Source organism: Eptatretus burgeri, chromosome 6, assembly GCF_056783735.1.
Source record: "Eptatretus burgeri isolate ZD-2024b chromosome 6, Ebu_testis_v1, whole genome shotgun sequence".
Taxonomy (NCBI): domain Eukaryota; kingdom Metazoa; phylum Chordata; class Myxini; order Myxiniformes; family Myxinidae; genus Eptatretus; species Eptatretus burgeri.
The window spans coordinates 65,497,551-65,518,615 of NC_140966.1; the positions used below are offsets into that span (position 1 = coordinate 65,497,551).

Genomic DNA, 21,065 nt, shown 5'->3' on the forward strand with positions numbered 1-21,065 from the left:
TCAGGTTTTTCTTCGTGTTATCTGTAACAGCAGGGTGTCACTTCTTGCATTGTAGTGAAGCAAAGTACTGTATTACGTTAGGTTGTGGAGGCCGAAAATGTTGGGTTCGGAATGCATCCCCTATTTTTTACCTTTAAAATAATGGGAAAAGTGTTTTCGATTTACATATTTTGGTTTACATTCTCCAGGAATGCATCCCTTTCATAAATCGAGGGATACCTGTATTATAAACACCCGTTCCATCTGTGGAGGGGGGGAGGGGCAGTGGTGATATTGGGGGGGGGAGATGCGGCACATATTTTGTGCCATGGCTCGTATTCTCTCCGTCTCCAGTGGAGGTCAGTAAGGCACTTGCATTGTGCCAGTTTCTCCCCTCGCTGGCAGGGGTGGCAGGTGTTTTTATCCCATGACCTGACCCTGTGTACCCCTACCATGTTTGCAAAATTTGGTTGAGATTGGTCCAGTCATTATGTTTTTTTTCCTATGATTTTCTGATGTGTGTATTCACATCGGATTGCCTTATTTTATACAAGCAAATACAACCTGTCGCTTCACTGATGGGAATATTAAAGGGGGGAGGGGGAGAGGAAGGTGGGGGAGGGAGAGAGAGGAAGTGGGGGGGGGAGATAGGAGGGAGAGGAGAGAGAACGGCGTGCTTGGCTTGCGATTATCAATCACCTAACCATCATATTAAACATACACCTCCCGGAGATGCCCAGAATATCAAATATGTCAGAATTGGACAAATGAACAATTTTCTAGGAGTGGGGATAGCTTGTAAGTCCGATTGTGGAGCTTAAATTTTGTAATTCTGCTTAGTTTAAGAGATTCTCACTGTGATCACATGCCAAAATGAAATAAAGCAACAAATGATGACGTCTCCAGGCATTTATAAACATTGCAGCGTACTCAGCGATTCGTAGCTATGATGAACAGGCATTCGATAATATGAGTGACAAAAGTGAAAAAAAATTAACTTTATCATTAAGAAATCATTGCGGCCTTTTCCAAGCCGAGGCATGGGTGAGTAGGCTAAAAAAACATGGCGGCTTCAGACCCCAGCGAGGTTACCACAGGAAACGCCTTAAGAGCTCATAGAGAGAGGTGGCCGAGGATCGCCTGATGAAAGATATAAATAAATAAGGCTGTTGATTATCTTCATAAGGGGTGTTTTAATTTACCCAAACACCCAATTTTCATTCTTGTACTTCCTTGGAGTTTTCTTAGTTTACATGCAAAGTTTCAGGTTGCGAGGTTTTATGGTTGTGGAGTTATGGAGATGACACACTGACTGACACACACACATTGACATTTCTTAGTCTGGATACTGTAGTAGCATTGTGTGTTTCCATATACAGTCGGACTTCTGTATCGGGCACCCGAGTTATAACAAACATTCGGAACATGTTGTCGCATCAGGCACTCTGATACATAATTTCCCTGTATTTATAATGAACATTGCTTGGAATTAACCCAGAAATAATGAAAGATCGTTTTGTCCCGGCAAGTTGAACACAGAAATACGGCACGACGTTTGAAAATGCTCAACTATGCAGATCAGAATCAATATCCAAACCATCAAAAGAAATGATCGTTTTATTATTCCCTGTGTCTTGCGTAACTCATCTCCTGTGGCAGTTGGAAGACTGAACTCGATCAATGGATAACTGAGTGCCTGTGGGTGTGATTTTTTTTTTTTCCAGACTTCCGCAAAGCTCTCGATTCGGCTCCCACAGGAGACTGAGAGAAATTGAGATCATTTTGTATTGAAGAACCACTTATGTTGCTGGAAGCTTTCCTCGCAATGACCTGACGGCTTCAATGCATCGCAGAATCCAACTTCATGCAGATGATGCCATCGTGTATTAACCATCCTTCGACTAAGCGTAGACTTTAGTCATCTTAAAAAGGATCTGGATATATCACCATGGAACGGTCACAACCGTGATTACTTCCTTTCAGTCTGAACAAATACAAGATTCTGCATCCGAGTCGAGGTAGCATCAGAACTGCATACCACATGGGGATTGCAGACTTGCAGAAAGTCATTGAGTCGACTGACCTCGGTATAATCATGGATGAAGAGTTGAGCTTCCATTAGCATGTGCTGCAGGTTAACAAGGCCAACCAAAATACCTGGGCTCATCAAATGTTCCTTTGTGAATTTGCATGATAAAAATCCTCCACGTGATCTTCAAGGCACTAGTACGTACACTCATTGTGAGAGTTGGACAATATTCCCTGACATCATAGATTCCCGATGGACAATAATTTTTCGAAGATCCAGTAACAAGCCACAAGGATGATTCCCATGCTATGCGAACGTTCCTTTCCGGATGCTCAATATGTTTAAGCCTTCAAACAGGGTCGAGACAAGGTTTGGTGGGATGAACAATTTGCACTGACCATCACCCAGAGCCCTCTAAACTGCACCACCGATTTAACTCAGTATTGTACCATTCATCGATTCATAGTGCAGATCTGAAGATTTACAGAACTACCTTTATTTCCGTAGACATGATGATGATGACTATATACGTATACGTACACACACACACACACACACACACACACACACACACACACACACGGAAAAGGAAAACAACAGTGCCAGTGGGGGAATTTTGACCGGAACAAGGCGTGGGAAGGGACACGTATTCGCTCGACGTACAAACATAACCTTGAACATAGCAAGAATTACAAATTAATTTATTTTTAAAAAGATCATGAAAAAAAAATCGGACATGAAATGACATGTTAGAGCAATGGAAGAAGGAAAGTGATTGGACATGCACAGGTGAGGAAAGAGGTGCACTCATGCAGGTGAATAAAAAGGCCCGATTTTAAAAGGTTGACAGGGTTTTGGGGGTGTTTTTTGTGAACTAATTTATTCAGATGTTGTTGTCTTCTGCAAATTTGCAAATTTTGCTTCTTTGGCACCATGACGATAGCACCTGGATTAAGTTGTGCTGGCTGTCTTGTTTGCAACCACCTGTGTACATTCAAATCCCATTATATAATGTGAGCAACAATAGTCCCAGCACTGTTAACAAATGGTCCCCATCTGTTTGTGGTATCTTTGTCAGGGATGGCCGGTTACAAACTGGGGACCAGATCTTGTCGGTCAACGATGTTCTCGTGGACTCCATTGCATCTCAACAGAAAGCCCTAGAGCTGCTGCAGCAGCCGGATTGTTTGGTACGTCTGCTCACGACCCGAGGAAGTCTGTCCAACGAGATGGCGACCGCATCGACGACGCAGGTGACTTGCTTTAAATGCCATCATCTGCATGTTGAAGATGATCCTGTGATTCGTGTGACTTGTATCGGTATAAGATGTAATTTATGATCACAACTGAAAGTAATGAGCCTTGTCTCTTAATATTGTCTCACTTCATATGTGCACTGGGTGTGATTGGGGTTAAGTGATGATGCTGGACTCGCATCTCAGGTGGTGAGCTCGTATCTAGCTGAAGGCAGCGTAATAAACCCAATATTCTACACCCCCGCAACATTAACTCTGACAAAATAACCTTCGAGTTGTCTTGTCTTGAGTTCGATTCTCGGCCAAACTATAAACTCAGACCAGCGGTTCATGGGCGGGCATTTTTTTATCACGGTGCTCCGTCTCTCGGAGTGACTTTAAGCTGGGTGTCCTGTCCACTTGCCGGCATAGACGATGGATGTCAAAGCTCCACCCTGTGCCTTTTGTGAAGATCATGCGAGTTATCTCCAGCACCCTGAACAAATTCCAAATTCCTGCACAAATCACCTTCGGCCAAAAGTCCTGCCTGGCCAGTCAGTTCATCAAAGACTTCGACCGAAGCCGTTTCCCGGACGACCTCATAAGAAGGTGGGAATAACGTAGGCCGTTAAATAAATAAATATTTTACTTGTCAACGAAGTCATCAGGACGAAGGAGAACGAGGTTGAAAAGGAATGGAGAGAATAATTAATAAGCATAAGCTGCAGAACACGATTGATGTGGGAGTTTAACCGAGCAGGCATGTCGGCAAAATTATCGAAGGATTTATCGAATTGTAACGATCAGTTATCTAATAAGTGCCTTGCGACTTGCTCACATGACCGGTATAATGTGTTATTGAATTGTTTTAGATATGGTAGGAAAGCAGGCCCAAGCAGTAGCTGTACATTATGTATGCATGCCGATTGAATTCTATACTCGCCCTCCATCCCTCCCACACTCCCCTTAACCATTCATATCTTTGGGTGGATGAAAGGGTATGTGTTGAGAGCGAGCTTTTCCACACTCGGAGCTGAGTAAACCATCACATTGTGCAGTTCAACCGCATAATCCGATTGAAGGAAAAGTGCCCACAATACTCAGAAACAGAGAGAGACAGAGAGACAGCCAGAAAGTCGTGCTGCATTATGAAGTTGTGATTTGATGTTATTCAGTGGAGCACTATATCAGAGTTGCAAGCTTCAGCTGTCTCCCCTGCTAGCATTTGCTTGCAACAGCTAGCTGGTGGTAAAAAAAAAAAAATAGCATTGCCAGGAATGTGTTTTCATTTGAGTTTTATTCGGGCAGAGTAGAGCTCGGGCCGGGGCTCGTAATTCCTCGCTTCTATGATTTTGATGAATGCTTGGCATTATCAACGCAGGGGAAGCAAAGGCGAGTACGTCCTCAACATCTACCGTGAATACTTTTTCTACTTGTGAAGAAAGCACAATAAATAAATGAAAGTCGGTTTTCCCTCCCAGACAATGCGCGCATGCAAATCACGAATTCAAACGTTATTTCTGCAGCGTGAAATTCCATGCATCAGCTTTTCCTCCGTCCGAGAGGGCTGTTTACCAGCATGCACCAAGTTGAACGCCTCATCAAGCTCTCGTTGATCTTTATTTAAATTGTCATTTGTTTGTATATATATATATATATATATATATATATATATATATATATGTATATATATGTATATATATATATATATATATATATATATATATATATATATATATTTTTTTTTTAGAGTATGTTACATTATTTTTGTTTCACTGTTCTTGGAATTGCTGAGCAGGTGTGATGATGCGTCCTTAAAGCACTGCCAACACTATCAATCCTGGTCTCTTCACCCGCACCTTACAAGATGGCTGTGGAGTCATGTAATTTGTGGACACTGCGTCCTCCTGGGTATTGTTGGTCTTTTGCGATGCAATCCTGATCTGTTGCTGTAATTTTTCTTGCCCTTGCTATAAACAGCACAAATGTTAATGCCCCATGAGATAACTTGCAGAATTGTGGATGCTCCAGAGCTTTTGACAGCGCTCACGACTGCGCCCACAATAGCCAAAGCTCCATGGAAATAGACAGAGTGAAAGTATGTCGGTTTGCGCAAATCACAAGATAACTAAACGTGAAATTACAGACGACTTGGCTTTCAGTGTTCGAAGTGTGGAACCAATTTTTCATTCACACTTGGAATGTAATGTTTGGAAGATGGGTACCAAAGGACCTTGTGCTCAATTAAAATATGCAACTCGTGTTGCGACTGCAAGAGAGCTCCTGGAATGGTTGGGGAGGGAGAGAGGGAAGCGATTCCCTGAAGAAGATTGTGACGTGATCATTCGATACTAACAGCCAGCATCCATTTTGTGCCCGAGGAAATGCCAACCGAGCAATGGAGTGGAGACATTCCATCCATCCGTTGGGACCATACTCTGAGCAGAGCGTCGGTGCTGCTGAAGCGGTCTCCTGGGGGTATTGGGCACAATCCTGGACGGGTCACCACTCCGACGCAGGATACACGAATCCATCCACAACATCAAAAAACATTCAACGCTTATTTATAGGCCAGAAAGTATATCGCAATAGTGTTTTGAGACCTTGTCTATGTGATTCATTTGGGATTTCGTGAATGTGGGAAAACAATCAATACACAGTATATTGGTGTTTTTAGCTCTGCCCACCGAAGGTGAAGGAGGTTATGTTTTCACCCCTTTGTCCATTTTGTTACTTGCAAAATCGAAGATTTTTCAAGTATTTTTGTTTGTCTGTCTCTGTCTGTCTGTCTCTGTTTATCACCTGCAGGTTATAATTTTAAACCGGTCTTCACGAAACTTCACCACATGGTATAGTTTGTCATAAGGAAGAAGCCCATTGTTTATGAAGTCAACTTTGACCAAAAGGTCAACATAGGCCAAAGGTCAACAACTTTGGTGTGATTTCCAAAATCCTCAATTTTCATCCGATTGACTTGAAATTTGAAGAGAATTTATATTTCACGTCACTGAATTCAACCACCAATTATTTTTGAGGTCAACATAGGCTGAATTTCTAAAATTGACAATTTTTATCCGATTCATTTGAAATTTGAATTGGATTTGCATATTTGGTCATTGAACTCAACCACCAATTATTTTTGAGGTCAACATAGGCCGAATTTCTAAAATTGACAATTTTTATCCGATTCATTTGAAATTTGAATTGGATTTGCATATTTGGTCATTGAAGTCACCCACCAATTATTTTTGAACTCAAATTTGTTTTAGGATTTTGCAAGTGTTGTGTTCTGCATGACATCTTCCTCTTGTTTGTTTGTCTGTGTTCAGGATATCTCGTAAAGTTGTGCACATGTTCGGTGTGTGACAAGGACGAACTGATTAAATTTTGGTGAAGATCTGGATCCGGATCCGACGACGATAATTTTTTGAGTGATTCTTCACCATTGAGAGATAGGGGCCGACAATGGTATAGAGCACGATATCTCAAAAAGTTGTGGAGACGGATTTGGATGAAACTTGGTGGACATGTTGGGTGTGTGGCAAGGACGAATTGTTTCGGTTTTGGTGAAGATCCGAATCCGGATCTGGATACGAGGATTATTTAATATTTCAAGTGATTCTTCACCATTGATAGATCGAGCCAAAAACGATACATAGAATGATATTTCAAAATGTGGGCCTGATGTGTTCCCGTGGATCAGGCCTTGGGTGGCGGAGGTATGCGCTCCACCGAGTGCCCTTCCATTTTTGTTTTGTTTTTATACATGGTGGTCGAGGCTCATGGAAGAGCTAGCACACTGAATGGATCGGGATGTAACGGACAAAAACAAATTGCAAAACATGCATCCATGGAGAAGGAAACTCCAAGGAGGAAAAGCTGGAAAATTAGGACGGAGGAGGGATTTGGGTGGGCTTAACGAGGAAAAAAAAGATCATGGTTTAGGATTTGGGATAATTTGAGATGGCGGGGAACAGCTGTCTTGAAGACCTGGAGGAAAGAATGAGATTTAAGACTATGTGGAAGTTGATTCCACAGGTGGGGAAAAAAGGGGAACAAATGAGTGGAGGTGAACAGTGATCCTGGATTGAGGTAGTTTTATCAGAAGAGGGTTGATTGTGAACCGCGCAGAAACCTGGGGGCGGTGGTGGGGAAGGGGGGGTTGGAGGGGGACCAAAGCATGGAAATAGCAGAGGTGCAAGACCAGAAAGGAGGTGGAAGAGGGAAGAGAGAACACTGACCTGTCTGCGATGGCGAAGTGATAATCCCAAAGACACAGGAGATTCCATTGATCTTGAAGGCCTTGGTTTCCATGACATCAAACTGAGCAAAGTGTGAGCCAGGGGTGCCAGCCCAAAGTGGAGAGCACAGTACTCTATCAAGCTGTGGATGAAGGCCTTGTAGGTGGATAGGAGTTCCGGTGTGCCAAATAATGACTTTGTATGGTGGACGATGCCCAGTCGACGCTGGCTTTGGAGGCCAATGTTGAAATGTGTTTTAACCAAAAAGATCACGGCTAATAGTGAGACACAGGAGTTTGAATGGCTGCACCTCCTAAATAGGATTGTGAAGAAAGTCGATGGGGGTGTGGGTTGTCAGACGGTCCTTTTGGATAGAGATAGTGAGAATGTGTGATTTGTCAGGATTGAAAGACATTCCACGTGCTCGAGCAGCTTGCGAGTTTTTTTTTTCAAGGTCTGAAGAGAGGGAAGAGGCTACAGCCTACCTCTCTGAAGAATGAGGGATGTCAGGGCACAGGGTGGAGTCACCAGCAAATAGATAAAGAGGATTTTCCAGAGTCAGTGAGATCATTTATTTAGATTAGGAATAGGACACTGCCTTGGGGCACTCCATCCTTGATGGGGAGAGGAGATGAAAGGATTCCATTGAGAGCCACGTGTTTGCTACCAGAGTAGAGGAAGTCACGAAGCCATGTGTGGAGTTGGCCTTGGATGCCATAGACAGGCAGTTTGGAGAGCAAGGTGGGATGCCAGACTATCAAAAGCATGAGATATGTCCAGAGAGAAAGCCCTGAACTCATGTCTGACATTGAGGGCCTCCATCCATTGTTGGGTGAGCCGAAGCAGCATGACCAAGGTAGAGTGTCCTGGTCTGAAACCTAATCGGTGATCTGAGATGAGGTTGTTGGAGAAAAGGAAGGTTTTCATGTGAACTCCGATGATGGATTCCATGACCTTGCTGATTATTGGAAGTAAGCTGATAGGTCTGTAGTTGAGGGGATCTGTTTTTGTACCTTTTTATGCAGCACCTGTAAGTGCTGTAAGCCTGGTGATGGCTTAACAGTTAAGGTGGCTGGCTTGAATTCTAAGGGTTTTGAGTTTGAGCCCCTGCCATGCTGTTGAAATAACACCAGATGGGTTGACTCGGTCTGTCACACTTCTGAGGTCAAGAAAATGAGTGCCAGCTTACTGGTAACGAAGCACTGCATCAGCGGTACAGTCACGCATCCATAAATGATGCAACCAGCAGGCACAGGCTGCATACAAAACAACATGTAGTGCAGTAAATGTTGGCTGATTTCTAAGCAAATGTAAGATGACCGAGTGCAAATGACAGGGTGAAGGGCAGAGAGAGGATTCGCAAGAGCAGCAGCAGAGCAGGTTTTTCAGGACACGTGAGTTGATGCCATCCGGTCCAGTAGCAGAGTCAGAGTCGAGGATTGAATGAACCTTATCCACTTTTTCAGGTGCAAAAGACCCAGAGTCCAAATGAATTGTTACTCAATGACTCAGACGCGGAGTTGTGACCCATTAAACCAGAGATGGGTCATGAATTTAGAAGTCCTCCCCATACAGCCACGACTTGTCACCTTGTGAGTTTTTGATTTATTTTGATGGTCAGAACATCTGTGTTGCATCATCTTTGTGTCAAAACACACGTCCTGCATTGGCTGCATACCTATCACAAATATTTATTTGCAGAGGGTATCAAGGTGATGCCACATTGATGGGACTAGTGGTATACCTTGAGAAAGGTAAGGTGAAGTTTCATTAATCCCTTTGTACTTTTTAACTTATTAACTTTGAAAATATGTCCATGTCAACCATGAAATTATTTTCTTTTTGTTTGTTTGTTTTTTTTCAAAACAAGAATGGGGAAAGTCTCTAAGAGTCTAAGCTGACTAAGTGGGCTGTAACTTCGTCATTCATATGTATCACAAGGCTGCGGGGTGGCATCATTGACTGAGGGTGCTGCTGTGCCGCTGATGCAATGGCCCCTGCTGGTTCAGGCAAGAATTTGGAATTTATTTATGGTGCCGGCAATAGCTTGCCTACTCTTTGTGAGGACTGCCGTGTGATCTATAATATCCGCCAACTAATGCTGTGCAGCCAGGACGCCAAGTTTAACATCCATCCGAGGGACGGCACAAATATTGAATCGCCCTGCCTATGAAACACCGGGATGACAGTTTATAGCTGGGTCCGGATTCAAATCCAGGCTCAACAGCGTAGAGGCGAGTGTGCATACCTCTTCGCCATCCTGTCATTCCATACATGGGCTGTAACAACAGGCACAGAAAAGCACCCAGTTAGTTGATTAATGGAAGTCCACTTTGTGTTTTTTACACTGTTCTTCTAAGGCCTGGCCATGGAAGAGCTTGATGCCTAAATCGCATGCAAGACAAATCTTCAGTCAATGCTGTGGTTATTTTTTTATGAATTAAAGCCAATGATTAATTGTGGGATTTGATGCTGGGAACCTAGCGTCACATGAGCCATCGTTTCAGGGAGGGAGTGCTAATCTCATCAACTCAACCGAGTCGGTAAATCACATTTGAGCGTTGTGCAGCGGTGGTGAGCTATGTGTGGGATTTGGAACAATGGGGGGAATGACCTTTTTCCTATTAGTCCAGTAGAATTGCACTATAACCTGAAACAAATTGCAGTAGCTTTTTTTTATTGCTGGATCTTGTTCAGGGGGTCACTCTGAATGTCCCAATATAAAATCGGACAAAATAGGACCACCGGAAGTGCCCTAATTTGCATAAATTCAAAATGGCTGCCATTGAGCACTTGGGGGGCTGATATCTCCTAAACGGTGTGTTTTAGACCCCATAAATGTATTATTATCAGATAGGAAAGTGACCCCAAGGAATCCAAATATGTCGTCAAAATTTGTATATGACGTCATATATGTCAGAAATGACGTCATTGATATAATTTATGTTAAATTTATGTTTTCCTCAATGTTTTTGTAGGAAGTACATGTATGGCGTTCTTTGGAAATATCCTAGTCTGAAATATGTTCCATGAGCTATGCCTTGTACATTAACAAATTCAAATGTATACCTCCACAGAGTCTGTCCTATACATGTCCTGGCTTATTCACATGATGAGGTTTTACTTCGTCTGAATCAATATTGGTGGCAACATCCCCCTTAGTGCATGATGTCCCTTTGCATCCCGTGTATGATGGTGAACACTCTAAGCTATTTTCACGACAGCTGCAACGTAGGGTGTCACAATCACCCTTGCATCCGCACTGGATTATTTTCAACAGATATTCCGGTGCAGGAAGCAAGTCCATCTTGCTTGGCTGCATTCGACCATCTGACAAATGCCACCCCCAATCCGTTGGATTCAGTTCTTCTTTCCCCATCCAAACCTGGGCTTGATAGTAAACCCTCTGTGAGTAATATCTTGCTGCGTTGGATGTTGGAGGTAGCGTCTGTACTTGGACACTGCGAGCACTGGTAGCCACCTTTTCCGAGAACTTCCTGGCTCTCAGGTCATTCAGGCTTTCTTCCATCTTTCCACCACATAGAAAGACAAGAGCGCTCTCTCCTGCTTTATCTACATCCTCTACCCCCAACCTTTCTTGAGCCAACTTTAGAATTTGCGACTTAAACTCATGATGATTTTGGGATTTCTTCACGGGCGCTCCTTTCCCTATCCCAAATATCCTGGATGTTGTGTCGCATCCAGCAATGGCATGGATCACTGGCAAGAGACTACACAATTCTTTCCCCAACTGCTTCTTGAGGCAAACAATGTCCCAGACTCTCCTCTTCACCTCCTTCTCCCCACACTTGCGTTCTGACCTGAAGACGAGTCCTTTGCAATCATCACCGCAATAGAAACACAACAGTGCAAGAAGATCTGTATCTTCTCCTATTAGTTGCGTACATTAGACGTTGAACACCTTACAGCCGTTTTCACAATCAAGACATCAGCATCACCATCTGCGCTTCGGGTCTTGATGCCGTTTTCACCCATCTTTTCCATCAATAAATGTATAAAGCACTGCTTGTTCTCAGCATTTGCTAGAAAGTGTTCCTTTTTTGTAGTTAGTGGCATTTGGGGGGAAAAAGAAACTCGTGGACCAACAGCTCCCTTCGTTCTCCTCTGATGAGTAACATCTTTGGTGGAAGGGCCATGGGCGTATCCGTCAAATACTACAATGGCATTTTTGTAGTGCTTTTGGACATGGGTGATGTAGTGATCACAGATTTCCTCATAGGTGTCATCTTTCTTCCAAGGTATTCTGTAAAGGAGAGATCCGCCATCTAGTCCGTAGTACTCAGGGATGCGCTGTGGTGCATCTCCTCCAACTGCTGTTGGCGCACAGCTCTCAAGTGCATTGGCAAGTTGTGGCTTATTCGCTTCTTGCATAACTACGTTGGCATTAAAGAAGGACGCAGGATAGCTTGAGAGTTCGTGCTTGAACAGGCCCTTCAAATCTCTGTTTGGTTCACTGTTGGCAACAAGGAGCAGGCGCTGGAACAGCAGTTGTGGATCAGCTGGTACAGCAATGGCTTCGTTGCCTGCAGAGACCACCTTCTGACCCATTATTTTGGCGGTGTCTGCCTTCTTAAATGAATACTCGAACATATTCTGGCCAGACATCTTCTGTAGAATAGCTGAACCAACTTCTTCTGCTTTATGTGGGTTTGCTGAACTGTGTGCGACGACTCCAGTTGCAATGTTCCTGAGGTTGTCTGACTGGACAAGTGGATTTCGGTCTTGAAGGAATTTTGAGATTGTGTCGGTGTCTTTGCAGTCCCGGGCTTTTCTCGACGATGACATCTTTGTGCTGCTCGCTGGTGCAATAATGGGTCCCTGTTAGATTTTGCATGCTCTCATTTACAGATGCACATGCAGGCACAGCTAACAACCATCGTGTCTTCTGAGTTTCCTCCATGCCACGACATAAATACCCGCATAAATCTGATGTATTGTACAGATACACTCATGATCACCTGAACAAAGAGTCACCTGGCCGTTGAGTCCATTTACCTTAGGTGAAATGTGCTGGTGTAGGTTACCCTGATTGGGGGGGAGGGGGTTTGTTGTGTTGCATGTTGTGTTGCATAGTTTATTTGTCAATCCCGATGTATACTATATGATAAGGGAAAATGAACTCTTTTGAATTTGATTTGAATTTGTTTGACACCTATGACGTCATATATGATGCCTATGACGTCATTTCTGACATATATGATATCATATACAAATTTTGACGACATATTTGGATTCCTTGGGGTCACTTTCCTATCTGCTAATAATACATTTATGGGGTCTAAAATGCACAGTTTAGGAGATATCAGCCCCCCAAGTGCTCAATGGTGGCCATTTTGAATTCATGCAAATTAGGGCACTTCCGTTGGTCCTATTTTGTCCTATTTTATATTGGGACATTCAGAGTGACCCCCTGAACAAGATCCAGCAATAAAAAAAATATATTGCAATTTGTTTCAGGTTCAGCCATTCTGGGTTCTAAATCTACTGGACTATATGTTTTCTTTTTTTCTTGTCTGTGGCTTTCAATTTTTTTGAACTGTATCATAAACTGAAAACAAATGTCAAAATAACCTTTCCATTCGGTAAATAAACATGGCTGCCATAAGGATCAGTATCCATCCATCTATCCATTGGGACCATCCTCTGTGCAGAGCGTTGGTGCTGCTTAAGCAGTCTCATTGGTTATTTGGCACAATCCTGGATGGGTCGCTAATCAGAAACAGTATACCAACATGCTGGCACTCATTTTGCCGACCTCTGAAGGATGACAGGCCGAGTTAACCCCACCTGGTATTAATTCAACAGCTGAGTGGAATTTGAACTCGGGATCCTGGGATCCTAAGCCCACCTCCCGAACCATTAAGCCAACACCAGGCGTGAAGGGAAAATAGATGCAACAAAATACAGAAAAATTCTGGAGGAAAACCTGCTGCCCTCTGCAAGAAAGCTGAAATTGGGACCAAAGTTCACTTTTCAGCATGACAACGACCTGAAGCACACAGCCAAAGTTACATTGGAGTGGCTCAGGAACAAGAAAATAAATGTCTTTGAGTGCCCCAGTCAAAGCCCTGACCTAAATCCAATCAAAATTCTGTGGCAGGACTTCAAGATTACTGTCCATCAATGATCCCCATGCAACTTGACTGAGGTTGAAAAGTTTTGTGCAGAAGAATGAGCAAATATTGCCCAATCAAGGTGTGCAAAGTTGGTAGAGACCTATCCCAACAGACTCACAGCTGTAATTGCTGTCAGAGGTGCTTAAACCAAGTATTAACTCAGGAGGGTGGACATTATATGCCTGGTGTTGGCTTAATGGCTCGGGTGGTTGGCTTGGGATCCTTGGATCCTGAGTTCAAATCCCACTCGCCTGTTGAATTAATACCGGGTGGGGTTGACTCTGCCTGTTATCTTTCCGAGGTCGGCAAAATGAGTGCCAGCTTGCTGGTATCCTGTGTCGGAGTGGTGACCCGTCCAGGATTGTACCCACTCGCCAAGGAGACTGCGTAGGCCGCACCAACGCTCTGCGCAGAGTATGGTCCCAATGGATGGATGGATACTCTTCCATGAGCCTCAATTTTGTACAGAAACGGAGGTTAAATGCGAGCGTCGAGTTATTGCACACCCATTTGGGGATTGGTGCCCATGGAATCGAGTGGCAGAGATGAGCAATTATTATTATTATTATTTTTTTAATGTAAAATATTCTTTTTTTCATGATTTATTTCAGGATTGTCTGTTTTGCTGAAGGTAAGTTATCGCAATGAAATTTACCACTCGCGGACCATGAAGGATGATTTTGTTGCACAAGCGAAGAGTTTATTGCTATCACTGGAAAACCGCACTGTTCAGTGCCTGGAATGGACGATAATAAAATGATGCAATTTCACAAAAGGCCCGGTGGCAAGAAAGCCATTTGATTGTGTTGTGCAATGCCATTGCAAACTATTCTTGTCTGGGCAAAGTGGAGAAGCTGTGGTTTAAAACATTTTTTGTTTCCTCCGGTAAGCATTGCGTTGAGCACGTTTGGTGAAAACGAACAATGTAGGAAATACAACAGAGCTCTGGGACTGAGGGGGTGTGCATTTTAGCCGAGAGCCTCTTTCGGAATGCACGCCGTGCGGTATTGAAGTAATAGGACTTGACTCGTTATGGTGATACTTCCGTGCCTCCGCAGTCTCCCACTGGGAACAATTGACTACGCACGCCAGAAATGTCATTTTGAAGATGTCTGCACTTCACTTTACATTTTATCCTCGCATTTAATTTTCCTTTTCCTTTTATCTACTTTTCTTATTCTTTCTAGCTCGGTGTGAACGCGCAGGAGCAACGGGATGTAATCGAGTTGATGAATCCTGGAGGAAGCCTGGGTTTCGGTATCGTAGGCAACAAGGAATCGGGAATAACGGTGAAAACAATCCTTCCCGGTGGTGTTGCTGACAAGGTGAGGCTTCTGGTTGATCTCGTTTTTCTGTCGCTGTCACGGTTTAAAAAAAACCAGTCGTTATTGCATTTGAAACAAACTTTCACCTGTTTAATAAATAAATAAATGAAAGTGATGAGCATTTTTTTTTTTTTTTTTTATAAATAATGATTTTGTTGTGTTCATCATTTATCTCCTTTGCTTAGTTTTTCTTTTTCAGCTGTGTAAGAAACTTTTTTCTAATTGCAACTCGTTCTGTGCCAAGCGGTATGCTAATGGCATCCAAGCACTATTATCATTAATGGTGTGACATTGTAAAACTCGATGCCATTATAATCCCTCCGAGTCAGTTTCCAGCACATATTAGTTGTGAGGACATTCTTGATTAGATTGAGGTGGTAGAAACTTTGAAAGTGGGTTGACTTTAACCACCTGCCATGATTTGCACCACGTCTTTTGTTTGCTTAAAGGATGGCCGGCTTCGTATTGGTGATCGCATCCTGAGTATCGACGAGTCTGATATACAGGGTTTGAACAGCTCGGAGGTGATTGGAATTCTGCGAAAGTGTGGAACTCGTGTTCAGCTCGAAGTCTCCAGGCCGCATGCGTCTGATGTTCGGTGCATTCCTGCCATACCTGACTTACCTGCATCCTCATCTCCTATGCAGGTGTTATCCGTGTGCTTTTCCTTTTTGAGATTATAAAGAACCTCATCAAGTCCTGTAGTCAGTTTACCCTAATAACTAATATGACCTTTTTTATATGCCTGGTGTTGGCCTAATGGTTAGGGCGGTGGGCTTGGGATCTGAGGATCCTGAGTTCAAATCCTGCTCGGCTGTTGAATTAAGACCAGGTGGGGTTGCTCCTGCCTGTCATCCTTCTGAGGTCGGCAAAATGAATAGTGGCGACCCGTCCAGGATTGTGCCCAATAGCCCAGGAGACTGCTTTGGCAGCACCAATGCTCTGCACAGAGCGTGGTCCCGATGGATGGATGACCCTTTTTGCAGTGCTCTTACGTTTTTGTTGTTGTTGGTGTTGTTACTTTTCACAGAAAACATCAATTTAATTCAACCTCTCAGGGTTTAGTTTGGACAGGGAGTTTTGGCTTTCATCCATCTCGAATAACTTTAGGCTTAGTGTTCATTTTAGAGATTTTTCAATTTTCTTTCAGCATGGGAGAATTTCTGACAGTTGGAGATAAGCTGGTGGTTTTATTTTATTCCCTGGTGAATTTGAGGTCGTGTTGGTTTTCATTTTTCAGGCCAGTAAGAGAAAGGTGTGTATTGAGTTGGTTGAAGACTTGGGAGCAGTTTGTTCGTTCCTGTGTATATGAGGAGCTTGAAACGGTAGTTATATAAGGACGTGCATCTTGTCCTGGGGCAGGCTGCTTCCCCAGATTCAGGAGAGTATGATGAGATGGAGATCTTTGGTGTGGAACTGAGTAAAGACGAGCTCGGATTTGGTATCAACCTGTCAAGTTCTTCTGATGCAGGTAAGTGTGATCAGCATGAAAAATGGAATGGCTTCATGGTGCGACTTTTACTTTTCGAGCACTGTATACCTGAACACTTTGGGATTGTATGGGCTCTTTTTTTTTTTCAAGCTTCATGAAGAAAGATTTGCCTTTGGAACATGATGGCTGATTGCATGTTTTTATATTTTATTTTATTTTTCGAGTGACAAAATCCTATTGCGTATGAGCATCACAAAACTTGTCGGTAGCAGATGGATTATGGTACAGCTGGAATAGAAGAGCAATCTGAAGACATTAAGTCAGATTTACCATGCGAATCGTGTGTAAGGAAAAGCATGTGCCTCATTCCTCATTCTCATTGCTGCGACAAAGCAATGTCGTGCGTTGAATTTGACTATCAATTGTGAGTAGTGGCTTTACAAACCTGTAACCGCTCCCGGCCTGAAATTGATGATGAGCAGGTGATGCAGAGGACCTCCTGAAGATTCGTGGCAATGAATAAAGTGGTTGGCTGGACAGAATGCCAGTGGATGATATTTTTTAGTGAGATGTTTGACTCGTTCTTTGTTTCTGTTGCCAGGCGTGTTTGTCAAAAGCATTGTTCCTGGCTCTCCTGCGCACAAGGACGGTCGTATCGAATCGAATGATCGTGTCGTTTCAGTAAGTCTGTTGTTTTATTTTCACTTCACTTTTCTTTTCTTCGCTTGATTTAGGTTTTCCACTTGTTTGTTAGTTACCCCATGGTTTTTAGGAAAATGGGGCGACATTGTTATCGGGCGTCTCTGTCTTGTCTGTCTGTCCGTCTGTCCGGACGTCCGTCCATCATGCTTTATCTTCCTAAATGGGTGTGCAGAAATTCACCAAACTTTGGAGTTCTGACCACTACATGGTGAGAAGGTACGGGGAACAGCATCATTTGTAGCCTTGCCCCCTTAGGGTCGTGAGGTGTGGTCAAAAGGTCAAATACTGAAAAAATGAAATTGTGGACACATTTTAAAACGATCTTTTCATGAAACTTTGCACATGCAATGAGCATTGGGAGATGCATGAAATATGTAACGATTATTTTTTTGTATTTCACCCACGATTCATGTTCCAGGGGTGAGTACTTGGGGTCACAGGGGTCAAAACAAGATTTTTTTTTTTGTATTTCACCCACGATTCATGTTCCAGGGGTGAGTACTTGGGGTCACAGGGGTCAAAACAACATTTCTTTTTGTATTTGATCCACGATTCATGTTCCAGGGGTGAGTACTTGGGGTCACAGGGGTCAAAACAAGATATTTTTTTTGTATTTGATCCACGATTCATGTTCCAGGGGTGAGTACTTGGGGTCACAGGGGTCAAAACAAGATTTTTTTTTGTATTTCACCCACGATTCATGTTCCAGGGGTGAGTACTTGGGGTCACAGGGGTCAAAACAAGATTTTTTTTTTTTGTATTTCACCCACGATTCATGTTCCAGGGGTGATTACTTGGGGTCACAGTGGTCAAAACAAGATTTATTTATTTATTTTTTTTCAACTCAAAATTTGATATTCGGTCATTCTTGGTGGAACGTTTTGCCATCTTTCAACTTTTCTTTAGGTGGGGAATGTTTGGATTTGCGATGGCGTACCATTGACTTTGGTGTAGTTTTATTTTGTCAGGTCATGTTTCAGGGTTCACTGACAATCTGCAACAAGTTTTCCCAACCCAGACATATAATCTCACTTTTAATACAAATTTACTAACTCTGGCAATTAACTCCAATTTGGATTGTGAGGCTGTAACTGTGACTCAAACGTTTTCTCTACTGTACTTGGTTAAGTTCCTATATATTGTAGCTCTGTGGAGAGAGAGAGAGAGACAGAGAGAGAACAGATGGTATGAGTACTTTACTTTCAATACCACATTCAAAGCATGTCAGCAACAATTGTAGCAAACAATAACATATTTATTCTGCTAGATTGTGCAGTCGTATTGAACCTTGAGGGAGGGGGTAGGTGACATTTTAGCATTATGGAGTGGACACTGCCTGCCGAGTCTTAACCCCCTCTTCGCATCAACTCTGTGGATCATACTCCAGTGCTGCAACGCAGGAGCACTGTGTTGTAAATCCATTTGCATTGCCTTGAAAACAGCGGATCAAACTCATGAGATGTCCGCATCAAATTAGCCGGGACTCGTTCACATCGACCGGACCTTCTCCGGATATGTCGCTAGGTTACCAGTCACGCGTAGCTCGCCAGATATCACCGCATGAATGGACCGGAAATGCTCTTCGCCTATTGCTCGATCAAACGTGTTTTAACCCAAGTGGTGAATAACCCGAACTGTCGGAATAATCAAAACATGCAAGTGCAGCTCACCAAGACAGAACCAACGTTTACAAATGGTGTAATGTATAACCTCACTCGTAAGTGGGGTGAATTTTATTTGCATTAACTAATTAATTCATTAATTTTTTTTTATTGGATAGTTGTTTCGTTATCATAATAATGGTTCACAAAAGTGTAATATATATCACCATTTTCTGCATGTAATTTGTTTCAGTTTATTCACAAAAGCGTGAAAAATGAAAACGTTCCGGAACACCCAAACTTCCACCAAGACAACAGCTGTTTCACATGCGGCAGCTCGATCGCATTTTTAGGATTAGGGTGTCGCTCTGATTTGATACCTGCCTGCTTGCCATGCTCGTGGCATGCACATGCAGGTAGCTGTAGAATGAACTCTGACCTTTATCACTCCACATCAAATGTCTGCATTAAATCGAGGAGCCATTCACATCGCCGTTACTCTGGTATTGAAGCAGAGCAGACAGTGGCTTGAACTACTCGGTCATAAACTATTCTCCAGTATGTCCCTTCACATCAAAATCCACTCCTTGCTTTGTTGTTTCAGTGTTGATGTCGAATTCTGTCACTCGAGTTCATGCAACCTTTTGAGGGTGGAATTGTACCACGTTTCAAGCAGGCAGTGCATTGCCATCTCATGTTTCATGTCATTCCCCATCATGAACCACAATCTTCATGTACCCCACAGCCCCCATCCCAATTATCCACAGTTAACCCAACCCTCTTACTTGCAGGTTGCAGTGTTTCCTTCTCTCTTGTCCCTCATATTTTCCTGTTCAGTCATTCTCTTGCTTTTTGTGTCCCCCACTGTCAGTTTGTTGCTTTTTGTGTCCCCCACTGTCAGTTTGTTGCTTTTTGTGTCCCCCACTGTCAGTTTGTTGCTTTTTGTGTCCCCCACTGTCAGTTTGTTGCTTTTTTCTCTCCGTCAGTTTCCATGAGCCTCGGTCTTGTGTCGAAAAAAAAAAAAAAAACAAAGAAGAATTAACAAGCGATTGTGGTGAAGTGTAACCCTCCTGAGCAAATCATCAATTCTGCAATGTCAAATCTTGACTATAAAAAAAGTTGTCATGAATGTAAAAATTTCAGTTTGACCGATTTCATATACAGATGATATAAATGAAAGTCTGCATTTTATATACACACACACACACACACACACACACACACACACACACACACACACACACACACACACACACACACACACACACACACACACACACACACACACACACGCTCGCTACGCTCGCCTCTCCACACGTCATTGCAGAGATTGACGTCACAGATTTGCTGTGTTGTCATGATTTACACTAATCATAATAAAAACATTTCTTTTGTACAAATTTATTTTAAATATTGGTGATATTATATTTATTTGTAAATTGTTTGTAATACAAAAAGGGTCCAAGTCTTTTAAATGGTCAAGGGTCGAAGCTGCCTAATCTGTCTGAAGGGTGTAAGGGGTCGAAAGGGTCTTTTGGGTCTTCAGGTTCTTTTAGGTTTTTAGGGGTCCTCGGGAACGTAGGTCTTCGTGGTCTTTTTTGGTCTTTAGGGTCTTCTTGTGTCATCAAGGTCTTTTGGGGCTTTGGGGTCATCAGGATCTTTGGAGTCTTTTGCATTCTCGGGGACTTTTGGGTCTTTGAGGTCTTTTGGGGTCTTGAAGGATCTTAAGGGTCTTGGTCTTGAAAGGTCTTCAACGGTCAAAGGGATCTCAACAGTCTAATGCATCAAACCGTGCATCTAATTAATAGACATACGTGTGTGACGTCAGGATGCCACTGACGTTCAAAAAGAACGGAATTTAATTGACGCACGTGCAATCGGCAACTGATGTAGAAACAAACATTCCAAGAGTACGTCATTATGTTGACATTTGTGTAGTCTGCATCCAGCATTCAAACAGCACTTGATTCATAGGCATATAGTCTTCCGGAGGGCTTCACTCACTGTACTGACCTTGCTTTTCATTTATAGATATATAGATGCACTAATTTTGCTCTTCCATGAGAAAAGAATTTCTTACTTCCATGAGCCGATACTATATCCCTACTCGCGCGGGCCCACGCGTTATTCTCACCCACACTTTATTCTCACCCGCATGGGCCCACGCGTTATTCTCGCCCACGCGGGCCCACGCGTTATTCTCGCCCACGCGGGCCCACACGTTATTCTCGCCCACGCGGGCCCACACGTTATTCTCGCCCACGCGGGCCCACGCGTTATTCTCACCCACACTTTTTTCTCGCCCACACGGGCCCACACGTTATTCTCGCCCACACGGGCCCACGCGGGCCCACACGTTATTCTCACCCACACGGGCCCACACG

The 21,065-nt window shown here is 43.2% G+C and overlaps 1 protein-coding gene across 15 annotated transcripts in view; it reads left to right on the forward strand.

Annotated features, from left to right (window-relative positions):
• Positions 1 to 21,065, forward strand: part of PATJ (PATJ crumbs cell polarity complex component) — a 222,761-nt gene that overhangs the window by 37,589 nt on the left and 164,107 nt on the right. For 14 of the 15 annotated variants that reach the window (XR_015059284.1, XM_085885451.1, XM_085885450.1 and 11 more), the window contains 5 exons: positions 3,087 to 3,261; positions 14,809 to 14,946; positions 15,396 to 15,593; positions 16,309 to 16,417; positions 16,980 to 17,059. Coding sequence is in view for 14 of the 15 variants with exons in the window: in XM_085885451.1 (XP_085741577.1) it covers positions 3,087 to 3,261; positions 14,809 to 14,946; positions 15,396 to 15,593; positions 16,309 to 16,417; positions 16,980 to 17,059 (700 nt within the window). In the remaining variant the exon portion in view is untranslated. The remainder of the gene's footprint in view (positions 1 to 3,086; positions 3,262 to 14,808; positions 14,947 to 15,395; positions 15,594 to 16,308; positions 16,418 to 16,979; positions 17,060 to 21,065) is intronic. The other variant, XM_085885456.1, reaches the window with a different exon arrangement.